The following is a 22,167-nucleotide window of genomic DNA, read 5'->3' as shown; positions in this document are numbered from 1 at the left end:
CTTCCTTCCTTCCTTCGTCTCCTTCCTTCCTTACACTTCATGACATCTCCCCCACTCTCCTCCTATTTCCAAGCCTAGAAAACTATCCTTCCTACCCCCACCCCATCCCCTGGAGGCTCCACCAGGGACAGAAAGTTTGTAGGGGGTCCTGGGAGCAGTTACCCCTGCGAGCCACATTACCCATGAAGCGCGCCGACGCCCCCGCCAGATGCGAACAGGCAGGTCGCCGCGCGTCTGCCACCTCCCATCAACCCGGCCACACTCCCTCCTGCAGAAGAGATTACCGCCGCCGCCCTCCGCTAAACTCGACCTTATAGCATAAAAACACACGGCGGGTTATCCCCGTGATGGGGCTTTTCGTCAGCGGCCGAGAGTTTGGGAAAACGGTCGTTGAGGCCGAGCGCCGCAGGGACGAAAGTCGACGCGGGCGACGGAGAGAGAAAACGGGAGTTTGTGCAGGGAAGGTGAGAGTCGGGGAATTAAAATGAACAAATGCTATTAGCGCTCGACTAGTGATGAATATTCGAGGTACACGGGTCGGGTTTCAGGCGGTCCTACCTCATTAGGCTCCTCCCCTCACGTGGGTCTTGGGGGAGACGGGCCCGTCGCTTCCCCTCAGACTTGAGACTTATTAACCTGCTCGCTCCACGAAACACTACACCTGGGGCTCGCCACCACTAAGCTTGCATTATCAACAACTTCATAATAAAAAGTGATGGACCGGAAATGCCATGTTGCGAGCACCTTGCTAAATATTCGCTTGAGTTTTGGCTTTAGGCGCGAAATATATGGCGGGAAGGCCGGGGATTTGCGGGAAGGCTCGTGGTGAAGGAAGAAGAGAATATGAATGGTAATTATTGCAGCCAGTTTGTATATGTGTAGCTTAATTATACTCTTGTCTGCAGGGCTCTGATTTGCTGTTATGGTTTCATGTTCCTGTGAGTACAAGCCGGATGCCATTGTGCTAGATACTAGCCGGACACCTCTCAGGAGCTGTGCAATCACTTTTTTAACTCTCGTGTTCTTGATGATATCCTCATAATGCACCCAGAGTTTGCCTGTGTAGGCTACTGAACATATGGCCCCTGTATGACTAACCATCCTGTGAGATGGGGACTTTTAGTATCACTGCTGCCTTACTCACTCTTGTGTTGATGATATTCTCATAATGCGCCCAGAGTCTGCCAGTGCAGACAACTTATCACATGCCTCTGTATGACTAACCATCCTGTGTGATGGGGATTTTTAGTATCACGTAGCTAGCTTTTTGACACACTGTACTCCCTTTCATATAGTTCAGGGTAGCTTCACAAATGCAAATGTATCTAATGTACTACTAATAAAAATATATAAAAAAAATTCTGAGAGAAAATGAGATAGAGAGAGAGAGAGAGAGAGAGAGAGAGAGAGAGAGAGAGAGAGAGAGAGAGAGAGAGAGAGAACGAGACAGAGATGGAAGGGAAAGGGAATAGGGCAAGAGGGAGAAAGGGGAAGGAGACGGGGGTAACGGAGAAAAGCGGGGGGTGGGGGATAGAGAGACCCGGGAACCGCCGGATACGTCCCGTATGATCATAACAAAAACCGATTGCATTTGTTTTTCAACAGTGTACAATATTTATTGCAGTGAACGGAGTCTCATAGGGTATATACACCCAGAGGTGTATTCCACTTCTGGGTGTAAATACACCCAGAGGTGTATTCCACTTCTGGGTGTAAATACACCCAGAGGTGTATTCCACTTCTGGGTGTAAATACACCCAGAGGTGTATTCCACTTCTGGGTGTATATATACAATGAGAGTTTGCTTTAGTCCTGGACTGTGTTCAAGACTAAAGTATTAAATCTACATTTTCTTTCTTGTGAGCCTCATTGTCCAATCGCTGGACGGAGTCATTTTGTCCAACTCCAACATAGGATGGTGTTCACACCTCATACAGAAGTTAATATCGTTGGCAACAATCCCATTGCTTTTCAGATTTGCTGGTTGGTCAGTAAACTATTGTTGAGGCCTCAATAGCCCTCCAGGGATTAATAAGCCTTAAGTCCAGCAGCAGACTTGCTGGATGGGTAGTAGGCTACTGTTGTGGCCTCAATAACACTCCAAAGGCTGATATAGGCCTTAAAAGCCCATCGCCAAACAAAAAAAAAGCAGACCAAATCCCATGGCTACACCCGCTCAGAAGCATCAGCAGAGCGTCGTTGCGCGAGCAGCCGAAGGCTTCCGGTAATGTCCTTCCGAAGCAGCTTGGGCTCCACCAACACCCTTCACACCGACGGCTCCAGCACCAGGCAGGGCGCCGTGGGGGGAGATGAGCGTAGGGACCACAGCTTCTGCTCCCTCTTAACACGGCACAGTCTTAGATGTCCGTTCTGCTTAATTTGTAAGAAGCGGAGGATGGTGATGGATTAAGATCGCTGCACAAGGTACGGTTGACCCACACGAGGCACCTCCTATCCTCCATCTATCTATCTTCCATCTATCTATCCTCCATCTATCTATCCTCCTGTATAGATAGTTCACTTTGTAACTAGGTGGACAATCGGACAAATATTGACATGATGGACATATGGAAAGTAGAATTTTGCAGTCCTGAAAAAAATTCAGCTAACCCCCAAATTAAGTAATCTATTAACACATATATGTACCATATTAGGCTTCAGATAGTGTGTAGTAGGCTTAGGATGCCTAGGTTAGGTTGACTCTCATTGGCAACACAGATATCAACCAAAACTCATTCGTATATAGGTCTAACCTTCGTACAAACTAACCTACATACGAACTGTCCAAACTACATAATTACTAACTGTTATGACCCCACATACACCACGTATGACTGGTGTATGATGTGATCAAACCTTAGTATAATATAAGGCAGTGTAGCCTAGTATAATGTATCTTGAATATACGATTATGTGTATATAGTATTGAATTCAATGTATTACTATAATTACTGTATATGCCATGCTTATGTATTACTATGTATACACTTATATACCTGATGTATTACGTATGTACTATGATATGTCCATTTCATTGCTATTAAGAGTAATAGCCTTTTGTCACTCTGCACTGATTGTACTTGGTACTTGATATTCTTATATTGTGAGAACATGTACAAATAGGCAGGTTTTTAATGATTAGGTTGTGTATATTATACTTCTCTTATATTACTGTGGAATTATGCATTAGAGGTTAACTTGGAAAGCTCTCCAATCCTCCCATAACCCAGCCTCCCCCTCCCCCTTGTGTACCGGTCAAATCAGTGCTACCAAGTCTCGTTGATATGAACTCTTTTTGACCAGACCACACACTAGAAGGTGAAGGGACGACGACGTTTCGGTCCGTCCTGGACCATTCACAATCGACTTGAGAATGGTCCAGGACGGACCGAAACGTCGGCGTCCCTTCACCTTCTAGTGTGTGTGGTCTGGTCAACTTACTTTAGCCACGTTATTGTGACTCATCGCCTGCATATGAACTCTTTGTTTGATTCTTTATATATAAATATATTATCTCTTGGGTATGATTTGATACTCTCTTGGAAAATGTATTTTGTAACACTAAATTAGTTATATGTACCCTCAAGGATCTATTGCTTGTAAATGTCATGTTCTGAGTTTGTGATATTTGAAGGAGAAGTGACAGGTTACTCGCAGTGTTGGATAAACTGCGTCTTGAGGCGTCTTGCTCTTGTTTGCTCATGTGGCATTATGCGGGGCTTCCCATAGCCCGTGCTACTTGGAACTTTTTGTTCTCAGAAGCTGAATCTATAACAGCATGTGTGTTTACAGGTTACAGTTGTGTGTGTAAACTAAAGTCTCTGAAAATGTAATAAGTTATTACGAAACGCGTCCAGGCGTCAGACTAGAAATAAAAATGAATTTTGGAGAATTGATTTTTCAATTACCATCGACATTGAAGAGAAACATAAGAAATATTGAGAAAATTCGTGTTAGAATTATTAATCTTACCTTTTCGGTCATATTCAACAACATAGGTTTACAAAAAACACTGCTACTAATATATATATATATATATATATATATATATATATATATATATATATATATATATATATATATATATATATATATATATATATATATATATATATACATATATACATACATGTACACAAATACATATACATATCAGTAATCTTTTTATATCACAAGTGATTCAACAAGAGGCTCACAACAGTCACTATACAAGGCGCTTTACATCTATGGTGAGTCACACAGTTACTAGTCTTGCTCCACACCCACCCAACTGGGCGGCAAATTTACAGTCATGTGCATGCTGCACCTACAGTAGGCAAATTTTGGATACTTCACTAAAATTCTTGGCAGTACATCATTATGAATGAAGTACTTACACATTTCTTTGACACCATTGATGGTGTTATCTGTGAATTCTGCGATTTTTTCACATTCCATTATATAATGACGTAAGGTATGCGAGTAGTTCTGCTGACAGAGTTTACATTCAGTCAGATCTACATCAGCAGATGTTATAAACTCCCAGAGGTACTTGTAGCTGAGCCTAAGCCTAGCGGTGGTAACATTTAGAAGTCTGGTAACCTTATTGGATGACTCATAGACGTGCGGTTCTTCCTGCATAATAGAATGATGATAGATGGAGTAACTGGTGTGAATTTCACTTTGCCTCAAGTCTACGAGATTTTGATGATATTCCCGGAACATTACTGCTCTCAGGCTGCTCAAAGGCAGTCTAAGTTGGTAATCAATTCCCTCTACGAGCAAAAGTTTTGGCCAACTCATCAGTTCTACCATGCATTCGGAGACCAATATGGGAAGACATCCACAGGAGACAAACTCTGACACCATCATTGATTATTTCATTATATCTGTATCTAGTCTCAGACACAAGCACGTCACAGTTATGCCTTTGGGAGCTGAGGGCAGTCAAGGACGACAAGGAGTCACTCACAATTATCGTGTCAACTTTGGATTTATATACTCGTTCGAGTACAAGGATTATAACCGTTGAAGAGTGGCGGCCTATTCCATACAACACAGCCCTATTCCACACAACACAGCCTTATTCCATACAACACAGCCCTATTCCACACAACACAGCCTTATTCCATACAACACAGCCCTACCCCACACAACACAGCCCTACTCCACACAACACAGCCCTACCCCACACAACACAGCCTTACTCCACACAACACAGCCCTACCCCACACAACACAGCCCTACTCCACACAACACAGCCCTACTCCACACAACACAGCCCTACTCCACACAACACAGCCCTACTCCACACAACACAGCCCTACCCCACACAACACAGCCCTACTCCACACAACACAGCCCTACTCCACACAACACAGCCCTACTCCACACAACACAGCCCTACTCCACATAACACAGCCCTACTCCACACAACACAGCCCTACTCCACACAACACAGCCCTACCCCCACACAACACACCCCTACCCCACACAACACAGCCCTACTCCACACAACACAGCCCTACTCCACACAACACAGCCCTACTCCACACAACACAGCCCTACTCCACACAACACAGCCCTACCCCACACAACACAGCCCTATCCCACACAACACACCCCTACCCCACACAACACAGCCCTACTCCACACAACACAGCCCTACCCCCACACAACACAGCCCTACTCCACACAACACAGCCCTACTCCACACAACACAGCCCTATCCCACACAACACACCCCTACCCCACACAACACAGCCCTACCCCCACACAACACAGCCCTACCCCACACAACACAGCCCTACCCCACACAACACAGCCCTACTCCACACAACACAGCCCTACTCCACCCCCACCCTACTCCACACAACACAGCCCTACCCCACACAACACAGCCCTACCCCACACAACACAGCCCTACCCCACACAACACAGCCCTACTCCACACAACACAGCCCTACTCCACACAACACAGCCCTACTCCACACAACACAGCCCTACCCCACACAACACAGCCCTACTCCACACAACACAGCCCTACCCCACACAACACAGCCCTACTCCACACAACACAGCCCTACTCCACACAACACAGCCCCCACTGCACCTCCGCCCTGCCGCTCACACTATCAATTGCGAGGTCGGCACCGTGGGCTGTAGCCTCTACTCCATGAATTATGACGTATAACCCATTAATTGAACCCGTGCATGGCAGTGACTGATATACGCCATGCTGTCTCCTCTCCCTTCCTCTCCCCCCTTTACTCCCTCCTGCTCTTCTTCACTCCCCATTTTCCTCTCCTGCTGTCCTCTTCCATTTATTTTTCTCACGCTATTCCATATATATCCCATCTTGTTCTATATCCACTTCCTTTTTCTTTCTTTTTACGTTGTGACCCCATGATCATTCTCTCTCTCTCTGTCTCTCTCTCTCTCTCTCTGTCTCTCTTTCTCTCTCTCTCTCTCTCCCCCTCTCTTTCTCTCTCTCTTTCTCTCTCTCTCTCTCTCTCTCTCTCTCTCTCTCTCTCTCTCTCTCTCTCTCTCTCTCTCTCTCTCTCTCTCTCTCTCTCTCTTTCTCTCTCTCGTAACACTGCGAAGTGGTTATAAAATGTTGAAGATATGCAAATATCAATAACTTTATCGTATGAACACTTTATGTTAGTTCTTCTCGTAATTGTCTCGTAATCCTAAATTTGTGATATCAATTCTGCGAGTTTGTCTTATACCGCTCTAGTGGTAAACCTCACTTTGTTTATACAACATTTTCACCTTCCAAATTGTAAGCAAAATACCACTCACTTTATGCCTAAAATGTGCGTTAGATTTGGTCTAGTTTAGCCTGAATTATTCCCACAACCAGACCATCACCAGAGAAGTTTTAACAAAAAACACGGAAATCATCGATAGATTCAGCGATAGCAGGCGGCTTGATATCTGCGAGGCACTACACATTAAGAAGTCAACACCAGCAATCAACAGCCAATTAATGCACAACTATATTCTACCCATTTCAAGACTCCGCACCAATATAGAAGCATCAAGAAATATGGGCCAATAGGCCCTTTGCAGTTACTTACATTCTTCCCTTTAACTTACCCAATATTATACCCATTGTTTCGTGTTCTGTCTTGTGTTGAAACTTTGTTTTCACCTCATCCAAAACTGTTGTAACATATCACCTCACCCAAATGCAGGTATAAAATCGAAGATGTTTAAGCTCTGTTCAGTTATAGTTGTGTGTGTGTAAACTAAAGTCTTTGAAAATGTAATAAGTTTTACGAAACGCGCTTAAGTGTCGCGTCAGACTAGAAATAAAAATGAATTTTGGAGAATTGATTTTTCAGTTACCATCAACAGTGAAAAAAAATATAAGAAACATTGAGAAAATTCGTGTTAGAATTATTAATCTTACTTTTTCGGTCATATTTAATAATATATATAGATATATATATAGCGTATACATTTCGTTCTGAAGATGTATTATTAAATACGAAAGTACTTAAGGAAATTCCTGTTTCAATTCTTCCTTCGTGGTCTGACACTGTCACATTTTTCATCGCGCGTTAATTTTCGTGATTTACACACAAATATTGTGTATTTGAAAAAGTATAGTTTTTTGAAAGAAGCTTTGTTCGGCTTGAATTTCACGGGGGATGTGTTACATCTAACTCAGCTGTCAACCGGGGCAGGAAAATGTCAGCAACAGACACACACGGGGTGTTCTTGACTACACTTCCTGGCACGCTGGAACCGCCTGGATATAACTGGATAACTTGCGGGAGAGCAAAATCTTGGCACAAAGGAAGCTGCAAAGCTCACTTGGCTACTCAAGCCAGCAGTGGCTATCAGGGAGTAGGCTCTAAGGCCTAGAAATGTATGTATCCCTTTTACGTCACCGCCACTTAAAAAAAATACTATGTATCCTAACCTATCGAAAATCTGAGATAACAAATGTTTTATATGTGGTGGGCATAAGGTATCGGACTTCATAATGTTCTTGTCGGGACAGGTTTTAACCCTACTGCTATCGGAGCGTCGGGGGGGGGGGGGGATGTACAAGCTGTCTTCTCAAATAATTGAGTGTATTTTGGCTCAATAATCCTCAATTATCCTGGACAAAGAAGCAGGAAAACAATTGGAGCTATGTGCCACTATCAAATAATGTCACTCACAACCAATTCAGTGGTTTCAGTGAAAAATTCCTCTTTGGCGTCGAAGGATGGAAAGAAGCAATCTCTCAAATTTTCCTGCACTTGAAGAGTTGGTTTTATGATGCTGGATCCATAACACCTACTGTGTGTGTAAACAAAATTTTGCCTCATTTGGAAATGCTGTCAGAATCGTTTGATAGATATTTTGCTGACCTGAAGATTTCAGAAGAATGGATCATGAATCCATATTCCTACAAATTTTAAGAAAATGTCAGACGATGAAGAGCTGAAGGAAGAACTTATTGGTTTGTGAACCAATCCAGCGCTTGAAATGTAATTCGAAAGCAAGAACTTTTGGTGGAATTTTCGTGCTGGGCGCCATTTGTGCCCCCGAGACTTGGCGGGAAAGCACTCGTGTGTCCTCATGCGTGTGTGTGACTCTCGATTGAGTTCTCTGTTGTCAATCAAGACAAAATCTAGAAATCGCTTGAATCCAAAGGCAGAATTTTGGGGTCGCAATCAGCAGGAACGTTCCCGTTTTTTTACAAAATCGTGAATGAGAAGCAGGAACAAAGACGTCAGTGAATTTTATGTTCACAGTTAGGATTGATTTTACTGTTATTACTTTTTCCTAATTCCTTAATTGATGTTAAAAGGTTATACACCGAGTCAAAAGCATACATTTTTCTTGGTCCAATTTGCTCACCCACAGTATTGTATGTGGTTCAGTTCGTGGTTCAAAAATTTGACATTTGAATTTGAATTTTCAAATGTGATATTACTTTTGTCGGTTGGGAACATAAATCAAATATTTGCTAGGGTGTGGAGGGCGTTGAAAAGGTTGTGAACCAGTGACTATGCAGTAAACAGGTGCCTGGGAGTTATACACGACTGTTGTGGAGTAGCAACTTGGGAGAGTCAGTCTTTGACAAGCCTCGACAACCTTGACAAGCCTAATAGGCTCTGTCCAGCTCAAGGGCAGACACTTAACGTCACACTCAAAGGCAGACGCTTATCATTTGTTAAGCGGCGGCTGTGGAAGTGTGCATTATTACACCGTCACAGCTTAGGGCAGATAATTTTTTTTGCCTTGAAAACTGCCAACTGTTTGTAATTTCTGCCAACTGCACATGTTGGAGTACAGTTGGCGCAGCCAGACCACTTGGTCGGTCTGCGACCAAGACCGGTCTTGGTCTTGATCATGGTCTTGTGGGCCTTGATCGGTCTCGGTAGGTTTGCGTTCGATCTCAGATGGTCGAAGTGGTTTGGCACTGGTCCTTCCCTCCGTCTTGTCCCAGATCAAAGTGATATATGTAGCTGAACTGGCTTAGTGCTTTCTCCCCATTATTACCTTACTTTTTTTTTTAACTGAGACTGGGATTCATTAGGGTTGACATTTGGAGTACCTAGTGTAACTGCAAGCAAGAGCTGTTATCGTACCTCAGCTCATCTTTTAAATAAGGTAACCTTACTCTCCTTATGTTTAACTATGCCACCATTCAGTCCACAATAGGCAATTGAAATTGACTATGATGTCAATGCTCAAGCATTTACGAAACCTGTACATCTTTTCTCAATCATGGTGCTTATGTTTACATTTATTACACATTTTATGAACTCGGAAGCACTTCGAGGTTATTTATAATAATAATAACCTTGAGGTTGTTAATGGCTCGCGACATTAACATACTGTCCCGTTTTCTGTTCATGGGTCCTCTGGTAGGTTAGGATAAGGGCACCTATAGTACGACCGTTTATAGACGTCGGGAACGCTGGCGAGAACGGACTCAGTTATCCAGTGGGTCAACCCATTCATGCAGTAATTTACATGTCTTCACGCTCTCTCTCCCAAGAAATGCAATGCATTCCTTTAGAAAGAAATGCATTGAAGCCAAGCCCATTGCTTTAGGAATGCAATGGGCTTGGCGCTTCTCCTTTAGGGGGTGCCCCAAGACCTATAAGCTTCTCCAAGACCTATAGTCATTGTGTAGTTATACGAAACTATCGAAGCAGACCTCTTGATAAGTGATTGGTCTCACAGGTGTGTTGTCATCTTTCCTCCCCCCCCCCATCTGTTATTTGGTCTGTACTTGTCTTGCGAGAGTCTCCCCTCTGTGTCACGTTTTCTTTTGTTTTCTTATTGTCGGTCACTCCGTTTTCTCTCTCTCTCTCTCTCTCTCTCTCTCTCTCTCTCTCTCTCTCTCTCTCTCTCTCTCTCTCTCTCTCTCTCTCTCTCTCTCTCTCTCTCTCTCTCTCTCTCTCTATATATATATATATATATATATATATATATATATATATATATATATATATATAATACATATATATATATACACAAGAGTTGTTACATTCTTGTGCAGCATCTAGTACGCATGTAAACGTACTGTACTTGTACGTATCTTGTACAGGATACGAACACAGGACAAAGCGTTCGCGGAACGAACACTGGTAAGGCGAGCGTCTTACCACTACGCCACGGAGACTATTTGTCGTTACTTGACACAGATTCAAAGAAGGGGAAGGGAACTATCAGGGGGAAAGCGCCAAGCCATTACGACGATATGGCACTGGGAAGGGATCAGGATAAGGATTTGGGATGGGATGAGGGGCGGGGGGGAAAGGAATGGTGCCCAATCACTTGGACGGTCGGGGGATTGAACGCCGACCTGCATGAAGCAAAACCGTTGATCTACCGTCCAGCCCAAGTGGTGGCTCTCGATTTCTTTCCTTGGAATGTGTTGTGAAATACTTAAAATCAAACACTGTTGAGCTTTATTGATAATTTTCATTCAGCAATTTCCATAATATTTGATATCTAACCCTAAACTACAAATGAAGATACGACGACGTTTCTGTCCGTCTTGGACCATTTTAAAGTCACGACTTGACAATAATAATGGCGCTGGACGGACCGAAACGTCGTGTCGTCTCTCCAGTTTCAGTTGTGGGGGGATGTATATGTCAACTCTTCAGCCACGCTGTTGTCACTCGTCGTTTTCGTAATATTTATCTATAATTTTGTCTTGTCAAGGCTGCCCTTGGCACTCGTGTGGCGCGGTGTTGCAGTGTCATTAAACAGCACCAGTGCGAGAAGGCCACTAGGCACCGTGCTGTCGTCTTGAGCGGCCACGAGCACAGATCCTGTGCTTGTAGAGGCGCTACTGAGCTGGTCAAGCGGGCTAGTAGGACGGGAGAGCAGGATAGGTGGCTGGTTAGGAGACCTGGGGCCAGATTCACGAAGCAGTTACGCAAGCACTTACGAATCTGTACATCTTTTCTCAATCTTTGACGGCTTTGTTTACAATTATTAAACAGTTAATGAGCTCCGAAGCACCAGGAGGCTGTTTGTAACAATAACAACAGCTGAATGGGTAGTTTTTATGCTTGTAAACTGTTTAATAAATGTAACCAAAGCCGTCAAAGATTGAGAAAAGATGTATAGGTTCGTAAGTGCTTGCGTAAGTGCTTTCGTGAATCTGGCCCCTGGGAGAGAGGGGGGGGGGGGGGTCGCAGGGATAGAGGGGGGGGGGGGTCGCAGGGATAGAGGGGGGGGGGGCTGGCCCATCCCACGCCTCACACAAACAACCTAAACACCTAACTACCAGGAGGGGAAAAATGGGTTAGGTATGAGGGCTGGCTGGCAACTCGACCAATCAGGGTGCGCGTTACATAAACAAAGCGGATAATGTGGTAGAGGACGACTCGGTACGACCCTCCACCCTCCCACCAGGACCCTTCACCCTCCCCTCGCTGGGGTGAGGGGAGCCGCCAGTGTTACCACACCCACCTCGCCCCCACACACACCTTCCCCTCACCCCAACCACCAAACTTAGTAAACAAAAAAATAGCGGTCTCACCTAACTTAAATATGCCAATATCTTTAATACTGTCTAACTTACCTAAAACTTCGTCAGATATTAAACAACAGCAAAAATAATGTCGGCATCGTGTTATTTATACAAATTCCCAGGAAGATAATACTGAAAATAGTAATCCAGCTTCAGTATCACCTCATCTAGGCGGTGCTGCCACCTACAGGGAACCAGTCATGTCACGTAACAAAGAACCTCCTCCTATGCCGCACAAGTTCTGTGCACCTACTCCCAAAGCGATATGAAAAGGCTTGAAAGCATTCAAATGAAGTCATGACAATCATTCTTGGAGTTCCTCGGTACAGTGTTGTCCCCATTGCTTTCTAGACCCCTTTGGTATCTCTGGTAAAATTTGCCAAGCTATTTTTCCACAGATGTGGGTTCTAGACGCGTTGAAACAGTATGAGACCCAAGAGCTGCCATCTATTCTTTTCCATCGCTTCACTGCAGCAGTACTCAGAGGGGGAAATCCACACTGCAACTCTGCATTCTTGGTTCCTCTGCCTGCCATTGGAGGAGCTTGACAACTAATATATATATATATATATATATGTATATATATATATGTATATATATATATATATATATATATATATATATATATATGTATATATATATATGTATATATATATATGTCGTACCTAATAGCCAGAACGCACTTCTCAGCCTACTATTCAAGGCCCGATTTGCCTAATAAGCCAAGTTTTCATGAATTAATGTTTTTTCGTCTACCTAACCTACCTAACCTAACCTAACCTAGCTTTTTTTGGCTACCTAACCTAACCTTACCTATAAATATAGGTTAGGTTAGGTTAGGTAGGGTTGGTTAGGTTTGGTCATATATCTACGTTAATTTTAACTCCAATAAAAAAAAATTGACCTCATACATAGAGAAAAGGGTAGCTTTATCATTTCATAAGAAAAAAAATTATAGTAAATATATTAATTCAGGAAAACTTGGCTTATTAGGCAAATCAGGCCTTGAATAGTAGGCTGAGAAGTGAGTTCTGGCTACTAGGTACGACATATATATATATATATATATATATATATATATATATATGTATATATATATATGTCGTACCTAGTAGCCAGAACGCACTTCTCAGCCTACTATGCAATGCCCGATTTGCCTAATAAGCCAAGTTTTCATGAATTAATTGTTTTTCGACTACCTAACCTACCTAACCTAACCTAACCTAACTTTTTCGGCTACCTAACCAAACCTAACCAATAAAGATAGGTTAGGTTAGGTTAGGTAGGGTTGGTTAGGTTCGGTCATATATCTACGTTAATTTTAACTCCAATAAAAAAAATTGACATCATACATAATGAAATGGGTAGCTTTATCATTTCATAAGAAAAAAATTAGAAAAAATATATTAATTCAGGAAAACTTGGCTTATTAGGCAAATCGGGCCTTGCATAGTAGGCCAAAAAGTGAGTTCTGGCTACTAGGTACGACATATATATATATATATATATATATATATATATATATATATATATATATATATATATATATGTCGTACCTAGTAGCCAGAACGCACTTTTCAGCCTACTATGCAAGGCCCGATTTGCCTAATAAGCCAAGTTTTGCTGAATTACTATATTTTCTCTAATTTTTTTCTTATGAAATGATAAAGCTACCCATTTCATTATGTATGAGGACAATTTTTTTTTATTGGAGTTAAAATTAACGTAGATATATGACCGGATCTAACCAACCCTACCTAACCTAATCTAACCTATCTTTATAGGTTAGGTTAGGTTAGGTTGCCGAAAAAGTTAGGTTAGGTTAGGTTAGGTAGGTTAGGTAGTCGAAAAACAATTTATTCATGAAAACGTGGCTTATTAGGCAAATCGGGCCTTGCATAGTAGGCTGAGAACTGCGTTCTGGCTACTAGGTACGACATATATATATATATATATATATATATATATATATATATATGTCGTACCTAGTAGCCAGAACGTACTTCTCAGCCTAGTATGCAAGGCCCAATTTGCCTAATAAGCCAAGTTTTCATGAATTAATTGTTTTTCGACTACCTAACCTACCAAACCTAACCTAACCTAACTTTTTCGGCTACCTAACCTAACCTAACCTATAAAGATAGGTTAGGTTAGGTTAGGTAGGGTTGGTTAGGTTCGGTCATATATCTACGTCAATTTTTACTCCAATAAAAAAAATTGACTTCATACATAATGAAATGGGTAGCTTTATCATTTCATAAGCAAAAAATTTGAGAAAATATATTAATTCATGAAAACTTGGCTTATTAGGCAAATTGGGCCTTCCATAGTAGGCTGAGAAGTGCGTTCTGGCTATTAGGTACGACATATATATATATATATATATATATATATATATATATATATATATATATATATATATATATATATATATATATATATATATATATATATATATATGTCGTACCTAGTAGCCAGAACTCACTTTTTGGCCTACTATTCAAGGCCCGATTTGCCTAATAAGCCAAGTTTTCATGAATTAATTGTTTTTCGACTACCTAACCTACCTAACCTAACCTAACCTAACTTTTTCGGCTACCTAACCAAACCTAACCTATAAAGATAGGTTAGGTTAGGTTAGGTAGGGTTGGTTAGGTTCGGTCATATATCTACGTTAATTTTAACTCCAATAAAAAAAAATTGACCTCATACATAATGAAATGGGTAGCTTTATCATTTCATAAGAAAAAAATTAGAAAAAATATATTAATTCAGGAAAACTTGGCTTATTAGGCAAATCGGGCCTTGAATAGTAGGCCAAAAAGTGAGTTCTGGCTACTAGGTACGACATATATATATATGTATATATATATATATATATATATATATATATATATGTATATATATATATATATATATATATATATATATATATATATATATATATATATATATATATATATATATATATATATGTCGTACCTAGTAGCCAGAACGCACTTCTCAGCCTACTATGCAAGGCCCGATTTGCCTAATAAGCCAAGTTTTCCTGAATAATTGTATTTTCTCTAATTTCTTTCTTATGAAATGATAAAGATACCCATTTCATTATGTATGAGGTCAATTTTGTTTTATTGGAGTTAAAATTAACGTAGTTATATGACCGAACCTAACCAACCCTACCTAACCTAACCTAACCTATCTTTATAGGTTAGGTTAGGTTAGGTAGCCGAAAAAGTTAGGTTAGGTTAGGTTAGGTAGGTTTGGTAGTCGAAAAACAATTAATTCATGAAAACTTGGCTTATTAGGCAAATCGGGCCTGGCATAGTAGGCTGAGAAGTGCATTCTGGCTACTAGGTACTTCATATATATATATATATATATATATATATATATATATATATATATATATATATGTCGTACCTAGTAGCCAGAACGCACTTCTCAGCCTACTATGCAAGGCCCGATTTGCCTAGTAAGCCAAGTTTTCCTGAATTAATATATTTTCTCTAATTTTTTTCTTATGAAATGATAAAGCTACCCATTACATTATGTATGAGGTAAAAATTTTTTTATTGCAGTTAAAATTAACGTAGATATATGACCGAACCTAACCAACCCTACCTAACCTAACCTAACCTATCTTTATAGGTTAGGTTAGGTTAGGTAGCCGAAAAAGTTCGGTTAGGTTAGGTTAGGTAGGTTAGGTAGTCGAAAAAACATTAATTCATGAAAACTTGGCTTATTAGGCAAATTGGGCCTTGCATAGTAGGCTGAGTAGTGCGTTCTGGCTACTAGGTACGACATTATATATATATATATATATATATATATATATATATATATATATACACTTTTTACATAGAGAACATCTAAGGAACTTAGAGAGAAACTTCTAAAGAGCCGCTTCACCGCTGAAGGACATCTTTAAGACAAGAGTTAGCAGGCAAGGCTGTCCGGGAGTGACAGTTCATCATGGAGAGTCTAGAGCGCGAGATGCTGCTTCTGCTGCTGCTGCTGCTGCTTCTGCTGCTGCTGCTGCTGCTGCTGCTGCTGCTGCAGGATGGATGTACTGCGGATAGAGCAGAGAAAGATGAGGTAGTAGGAGGTAGAGGAGCAGGTTGAGTAGGAGTAAGGAAAAGGGGTACGGAAGGAGTAGGGAAAGGGGGTGCAGGAGTATAAGGAAGAGACAGAGGGGTTACGGCAGCAGGAGGCGCAGAGTATAGTAGGAGTAGGAGGAGGAGGGCGCGACAGCCCCAGGCGGAGCGCTGGTGTGGTACCACTCCCTAGGGCCATTTCCCCTCTGACGGATGCTTGCCTCCCTCACTCCGACACATTTAATGGCCAGACGTTGCCTGTAAATCAAATGCGAGCGTCACTTTTATGGAGACTTATGGACCAGAGACGGTTGACGCCACCCTGGGCGGGCGGCCATCCACCAACCCTCTGATGGATGTTCGTCCGCTGACGCCTTGACGCACATCCACCATCCGTCTGATGGATGGCCGTCAGACGCACGCGGCTCTACGCAGTGTATTCTAGCTGCGTAACTCCTGACGTTAGGGCGTTCAGCTGACACTTGAAGCGTGACCTTCGTCAGCCCAGCCCTCGTGACCACTGTCAACCGCGCCCAGGAATGGGTCTCAGGAACTCAGAAAAAATGATAACGAAAAATAATCTTACTTCAGAAACACCATCCAAGCTTCTACTGACAAAAATAACAGTAGTTCAGCAGTAGCAATTCTCACTTTACCACGGTGTTTTTCTAAATGGTTTCTGTACTTCTGCTAAAGCAAACAAAATCAAATTTTAAAACCCAGTTATTCTTGGCGTGTATATATATATGTGTTGTATTCTACGGTAGTATGGTGTGTGTACAGAACAATATGGGCTATTGAAGTAATAGCATACAGTCTGTATAGTTAGTACTTGTTAACATCGGAAGTAGAACAAATTATGAAGACAATAATCAAACATAGCCTAAGCTTAACCTAACAGCCTAACCTTGGCGTAACATTGGTTTAGCCTATTCTAACCCAGGCGTAACATAGACTTAACTTACCCTATAATAGGTTAATCTAGTTAGGTTAAGGTTAGTGTTATTAGGTTATTGTTTAGGTTAAGGTTATTAGGTTAACGTTAGGTTAAGTTATTGGCTAAACCTTTTTTGGAGGGTTTAATTTTTGCTGCTAGATTGTCAGTGGTTATGTATGTATTGTGTATTCCTGTTGTATTCTGTATTTCCTTATTAGGTGGATGAGTTTAAGGTTACTTACGCTGTCAAGTGTCGCATACAACGTGAGTTATCAAGTCTCAAAGTCTGCAAATACAGCCCATCCTCCTGTTTAGGTAGTTCTTATAGGAACCATATGGATCATCGTATATATATTAACGTAAAAGGCAATTAGAAAAGTAGAAATCGGAACTTTTGAGTTTTGGACAACAAAAGAAGAGTTTTTGTCTTGGTGTTGCAAAGAAAAACTTTGAAAAACAAAGAAAAACAAAGAAAAAACAAAGAAGTCTCATGTGCAACATATCCTAATCTCATAGGCCACATATCCTAGTCTCAGAGGCAAGGTTTACTATGTAGCCTATGAGGAGGGGGGGGCACACCGCCCCCCCCCCATCCCTCCCCCCTTCCCCCTTGCCTCACGTTCCCTAATACCTCCCCAGGTGCTCCCTGGTGAGGGGGAAATATGAGAGACAGGGAGAAGTTAGAGCGAACAAATGAGGGAAGCAAACAATTAATGATGGTTTAGGGAGAGGGGGTGGAAAAGTGAGAGTTAAGAGAAGAGGCGATAAAGAGGAGACATAAGAGTGTAGCGAGGGCAGGTGAAGTGTGGGGAGAGAGAGAGAGAGAGAGAGAGAGAGAGAGAGAGAGAGAGAGAGAGAGAGAGAGAGAGAGAGAGAGAGAGAGAGAGAGGGGAGAGAGGGAGAAGGAATTACGGAAGTAAGCAGAGACTGGTTATAAGGGTTTAGGGTGCAGGAGAAATGGGTGCAAGGTCGCAGGAATATTGAAGAATACCAAATATGCGAAATTTGTAAGAACAAAACGCACGCGCGTGCGCACACACACACACACACACACACACACACACACACACACACACACACACACACACACACACACACACACACACACACACACACTTAATGGTCCAACAAATGGCTACTAAAATTCAACCCAGGTAAATGTAAGGTAATGAAACTAGACGGAGGAAACAGGAGGCCCAGACACTGGATACAGAATGGGAGATGAAGTCCTTCATGAAACGGTCAGAGAGAAAGATCTAGTTGATATCACGCCAAACCTGTCTCCTGAAGCCCACATCAAAAGAATAACATCAGCGGCCTATGCGAGGCTGGCTAACATCAGAACTGCCTTCAGGAACCTGTGTAAGGAATCATTCAGAACCTTGTATACCACGTATGTAAGACCAATCCTGGAGTACGCGGCCCCAGGATGAAGCCCGTACCTTGTCAAGCACAAGACGAAGCTGGAAAAAGTTCAGAGATATGCCACTAGGCTAGTCCCAGAACTAAGAGGCATGAGTTACGAGGAAAAGCTACGTGAATTGCACCATTTTTTTTATGTCTACCGGGGATCGAACCCGGAACCTTAGGACTACGAATCCCGAGCGTTGTTCACTCAGCTGTCAGGCCCCAGCTGAACAAGATCAACAAGACAACAACAACAACAACATCAACACCAGCAACAAGAACACCAACAACAAGGACAACAACAACAATACCAGCAAGGACAACACCAACAAGGACAACTACAACAAGAACAACAACAACAACAGCAATAACAAGGACAACAACAACAAGGACAATACCAACAGCAACAAGTACAACAACAACACCAACACCAGCAACAAGAACACCAACAACAAGGACAACAACAACAACACCAACAAGGACAACTACAACAAGAACAACAACAACAACAGCAATAACAAGGACAACAACAACAAGGACAATACCAACAGCAACAAGTACAACAACAACACCAACAAGTACAACACTACAAACAATGACAACACCAACAAGTACAACACCCCCAACAAGGACAACAACAACACCAACAACAACAACACCACCAACAACAAGGACACCAACAAGGACAACAACAACAACCAAGAGGGCAGGCGCGCCTCGCCCGCTCTAACTAACGCTAATATTAAGACAAATAATTACTTCGTAAAAATTCGCGGGTAAAAGGTTAAGAATTATGGACACATTCAAAGTTCCTTCCGGCTAATAGGACATCAGGGTAGTGGATGACGGCCCTAACCTAGGTGATGGGGGCCTGGTGCGCCAGCTGATGGGGCCTTGTGTCATGGGGTGATGGGGCCTTGTGTCATGAGGTGATGGGGCCTTGTGTCTTGGGGTGATGGGGCCTTGTGTCATGGGGTGATGGGGCCTTGTGTCATGGGGTGATGGGGCCTTGTGTCATGGGGTGATGGGGCCTTGTGTCATGGGGTGATGGGGCCTTGTGTCATGGGGTGATGGGGCCTTGTGTCATGGGGTGATGGGGCCTTGTGTCATGGGGTGATGGGGCCTTGTGTCATGGGGTGATGGGGCCTTGTGTCATGGGGTGATGGGGCCTTGTATCATGGGGTGATGGGGCCTTGTGTCATGAAGTGATGGGGCCTTGTATCATGAAGTGATGGGGCCTTGTGTCATGAGGTGATGGGGCCTTGTGTCATGAGGTGATGGGGCCTTGTGTCATGGGGTGATGGGGCCTTGTGTCATGAGGTGATGGGGCCTTGTGTCATGGGGTGATGGGGCCTTGTGTCATGAGGTGATGGGGCCTTGTGTCTTGGGGTGATGGGGCCTTGTGTCATGGGGTGATGGGGCCTTGTGTCATGGGGTGATGGGGCCTTGTGTCATGAAGTGATGGGGCCTTGTATCATGAAGTGATGGGGCCTTGTATCATGAAGTGATGGCCTTGTGTCATGAAGTGATGGGGCCTTGTATCATGAAGTGATGGGGCCTTGTATCATGAAGTGATGGGACCTTGTATCATGAAGTGATGGCCTTGTGTCATGAAGTGATGGGGCCTTGTATCATGAAGTGATGGGGCCTTGTGTCATGAGGTGATGGGGCCTTGTGTCATGAGGTGATGGGGCCTTGTGTCATGGGGTGATGGGGCCTTGTGTCATGAAGTGATGGGGCCTTGTGTCATGGGGTGGTGGGGCCTTGTGTCATGAGGTGATGGGGCCTGTGTCATGGGGTGATGGGGCCTTGTGTCATGGGGTGTTGGGGCCTTGTGTCATGGGGTGATAGGGCCTTGTGTCATGGGGTGTTGGGGCCTTGTATCATGGGATGATGGGGCCTTGTGTCATGGGGTGATGGGGCCTTGTGTCATGGGATGATGGGGCCTTGTATCATGGGATGATGGGGCCTTGTATCATGGGATGATGGGGCCTTGTGTCATGGGGTGATGGGGCTTGTGTCATATGTCTACCGTGGTGTATCCTATGCACCGTTCTTCAGAAGATGACGAAGCAAACGTCATTGTCAACACTTGTCTACAATGTCAAATGATGAGATGGATGATGTCAAGTAGATGTCAAATGTCCACAGCCATGCCAATACGATCGATCATATAATGACTCAACTACACACCAGATGATGAGCAGACGACGACGTTTCGGTCCGTCCTGGACAGAAATCAAGTCCAAGTCAAACCTAAGTCCTGGACACAATCAAGTCCATTGATCAAGAGAACACTAGAAAAACTCCTATGTTAATGAACTCGAGTGAACATAAGTTTCAAACACCAGCCACTAGGAAAACAATGCCTCATTTGTTAATTAATTTAGATCAATTGAAAATAATTCTAATTCTTTGTTCTTTAATGTTTGTACATTTATAATTGTATTAGTTAACACAAATTTTTTGTAAATTATTTATCAAAAATAAAGTCATAATATCATATAACTTGTAATATCTGTAATTATATACGGAATACTCAAGATTTTTTTTAATTAGATTTAGAAGCTGCATTTAACACTGACTTATAAACCATTATAGTGTCAAATTCAAAATAGGAAATTATGTTCGTAACAGCTTAATATAACTTTCGTTCGTTCGCTGTTTCGTTCAGCTTATAATGGCTGAACGAAACAGATGAACAACTGTCAAAATCGAACTTCACATTATGTGTCATAGAGTGACATTTAACTGACAGTCTAGACGGTGATCTGCGTCACATGATTCTTGATGTCAATGGCCAGGTCGTTGATTTGCCTTTGAACAGAAGCGTTTGGGCGTGTAACTGCCGCGCGACCTCTTCGTCAGTGCGTTGTTCAACGCAATTTCCAATCAACGCTCTCGTCTAGTTGCGCTTAAGCTCTGGCGGCTCTTTAGTCCCGCTTGAGAGCTCTTTGTGGTCCGTGATAGAGCCAGGTTTGGTTCAAAGTTTGTGCGTGGTTCTATATGCTCCTGTTGAATTCAACTTCAGTTTTTTTTTTTTTTTGAAGATCATTCCTAAGACGTTTCAAAAAAGGTTCAGTTTTTGTTATTTTGTCGAGGATGAAAATAAGGTAAATGTTGCTTTTCAGTATCGTTGGTTTTATACAATCCTTTGACAACGCATTACACATAAGACACTTCAATCATTCGACACTACAAATAAAACAGAGAAGCCTTATTCTTCTATAAGGTTGATGATTGATGTGACACTATAGTCAATATGTCAACCATCGCACCCTCGCTACTATCACGGTGACCTCCAAAATTCAGTTTAAAAGAAAAAAAAAGTCAAAGATAACTATCAATGAAATACTTCCACAGATAAAAGGTTAAATATTCATTTAGAATCTGTAGAAGAATCCGTATTCCAACAGGTAAAGTCTCTGCTCCAAATTCCCCCTTCCTCCCCCCCCCCCCCCTTTACTCTTAAACCTACCTGCATCCCATCTACTGGCACAACCAGCAATTCCCTCTACCATCACCCTTCAACACTCCATCAGGACCCCCTTCCACCACTACAACCTGTACTGTCTCACACCACCAACACAACCTTCCACCAGTACACCATCAACTCTCACTTTTCTCCAACGCCACAGCCTTCTCCATCATTCACACTCCCACCCCAACCCCCCTGTGGTGTGGTTACTGTGTGACTGGTGGTGGTGGGTGCAGCCCGTCCTCCAAAGACCCAAAGTCCATTC

At 42.6% G+C, this 22,167-nt stretch overlaps 1 protein-coding gene across 1 annotated transcript; it reads left to right on the top strand.

The window, feature by feature from the left end:
* The first annotated feature begins 18,574 nt into the window (after positions 1-18,574).
* LOC138363010 (GATA zinc finger domain-containing protein 4-like) lies at positions 18,575-19,204 on the top strand. The gene has a single exon (XM_069321724.1). It carries the CDS (start codon positions 18,575-18,577, stop codon positions 19,202-19,204), a length of 630 nt encoding a protein of 209 aa, XP_069177825.1.
* The last annotated feature ends 2,963 nt before the right edge of the window (positions 19,205-22,167 follow it).

This window comes from Procambarus clarkii, chromosome 1, assembly GCF_040958095.1.
Source record: "Procambarus clarkii isolate CNS0578487 chromosome 1, FALCON_Pclarkii_2.0, whole genome shotgun sequence".
Taxonomy (NCBI): domain Eukaryota; kingdom Metazoa; phylum Arthropoda; class Malacostraca; order Decapoda; family Cambaridae; genus Procambarus; species Procambarus clarkii.
The sequence above is the reverse complement of the archived record's forward strand: the minus strand, read 5'-3'. Positions and strand labels throughout refer to the sequence as shown.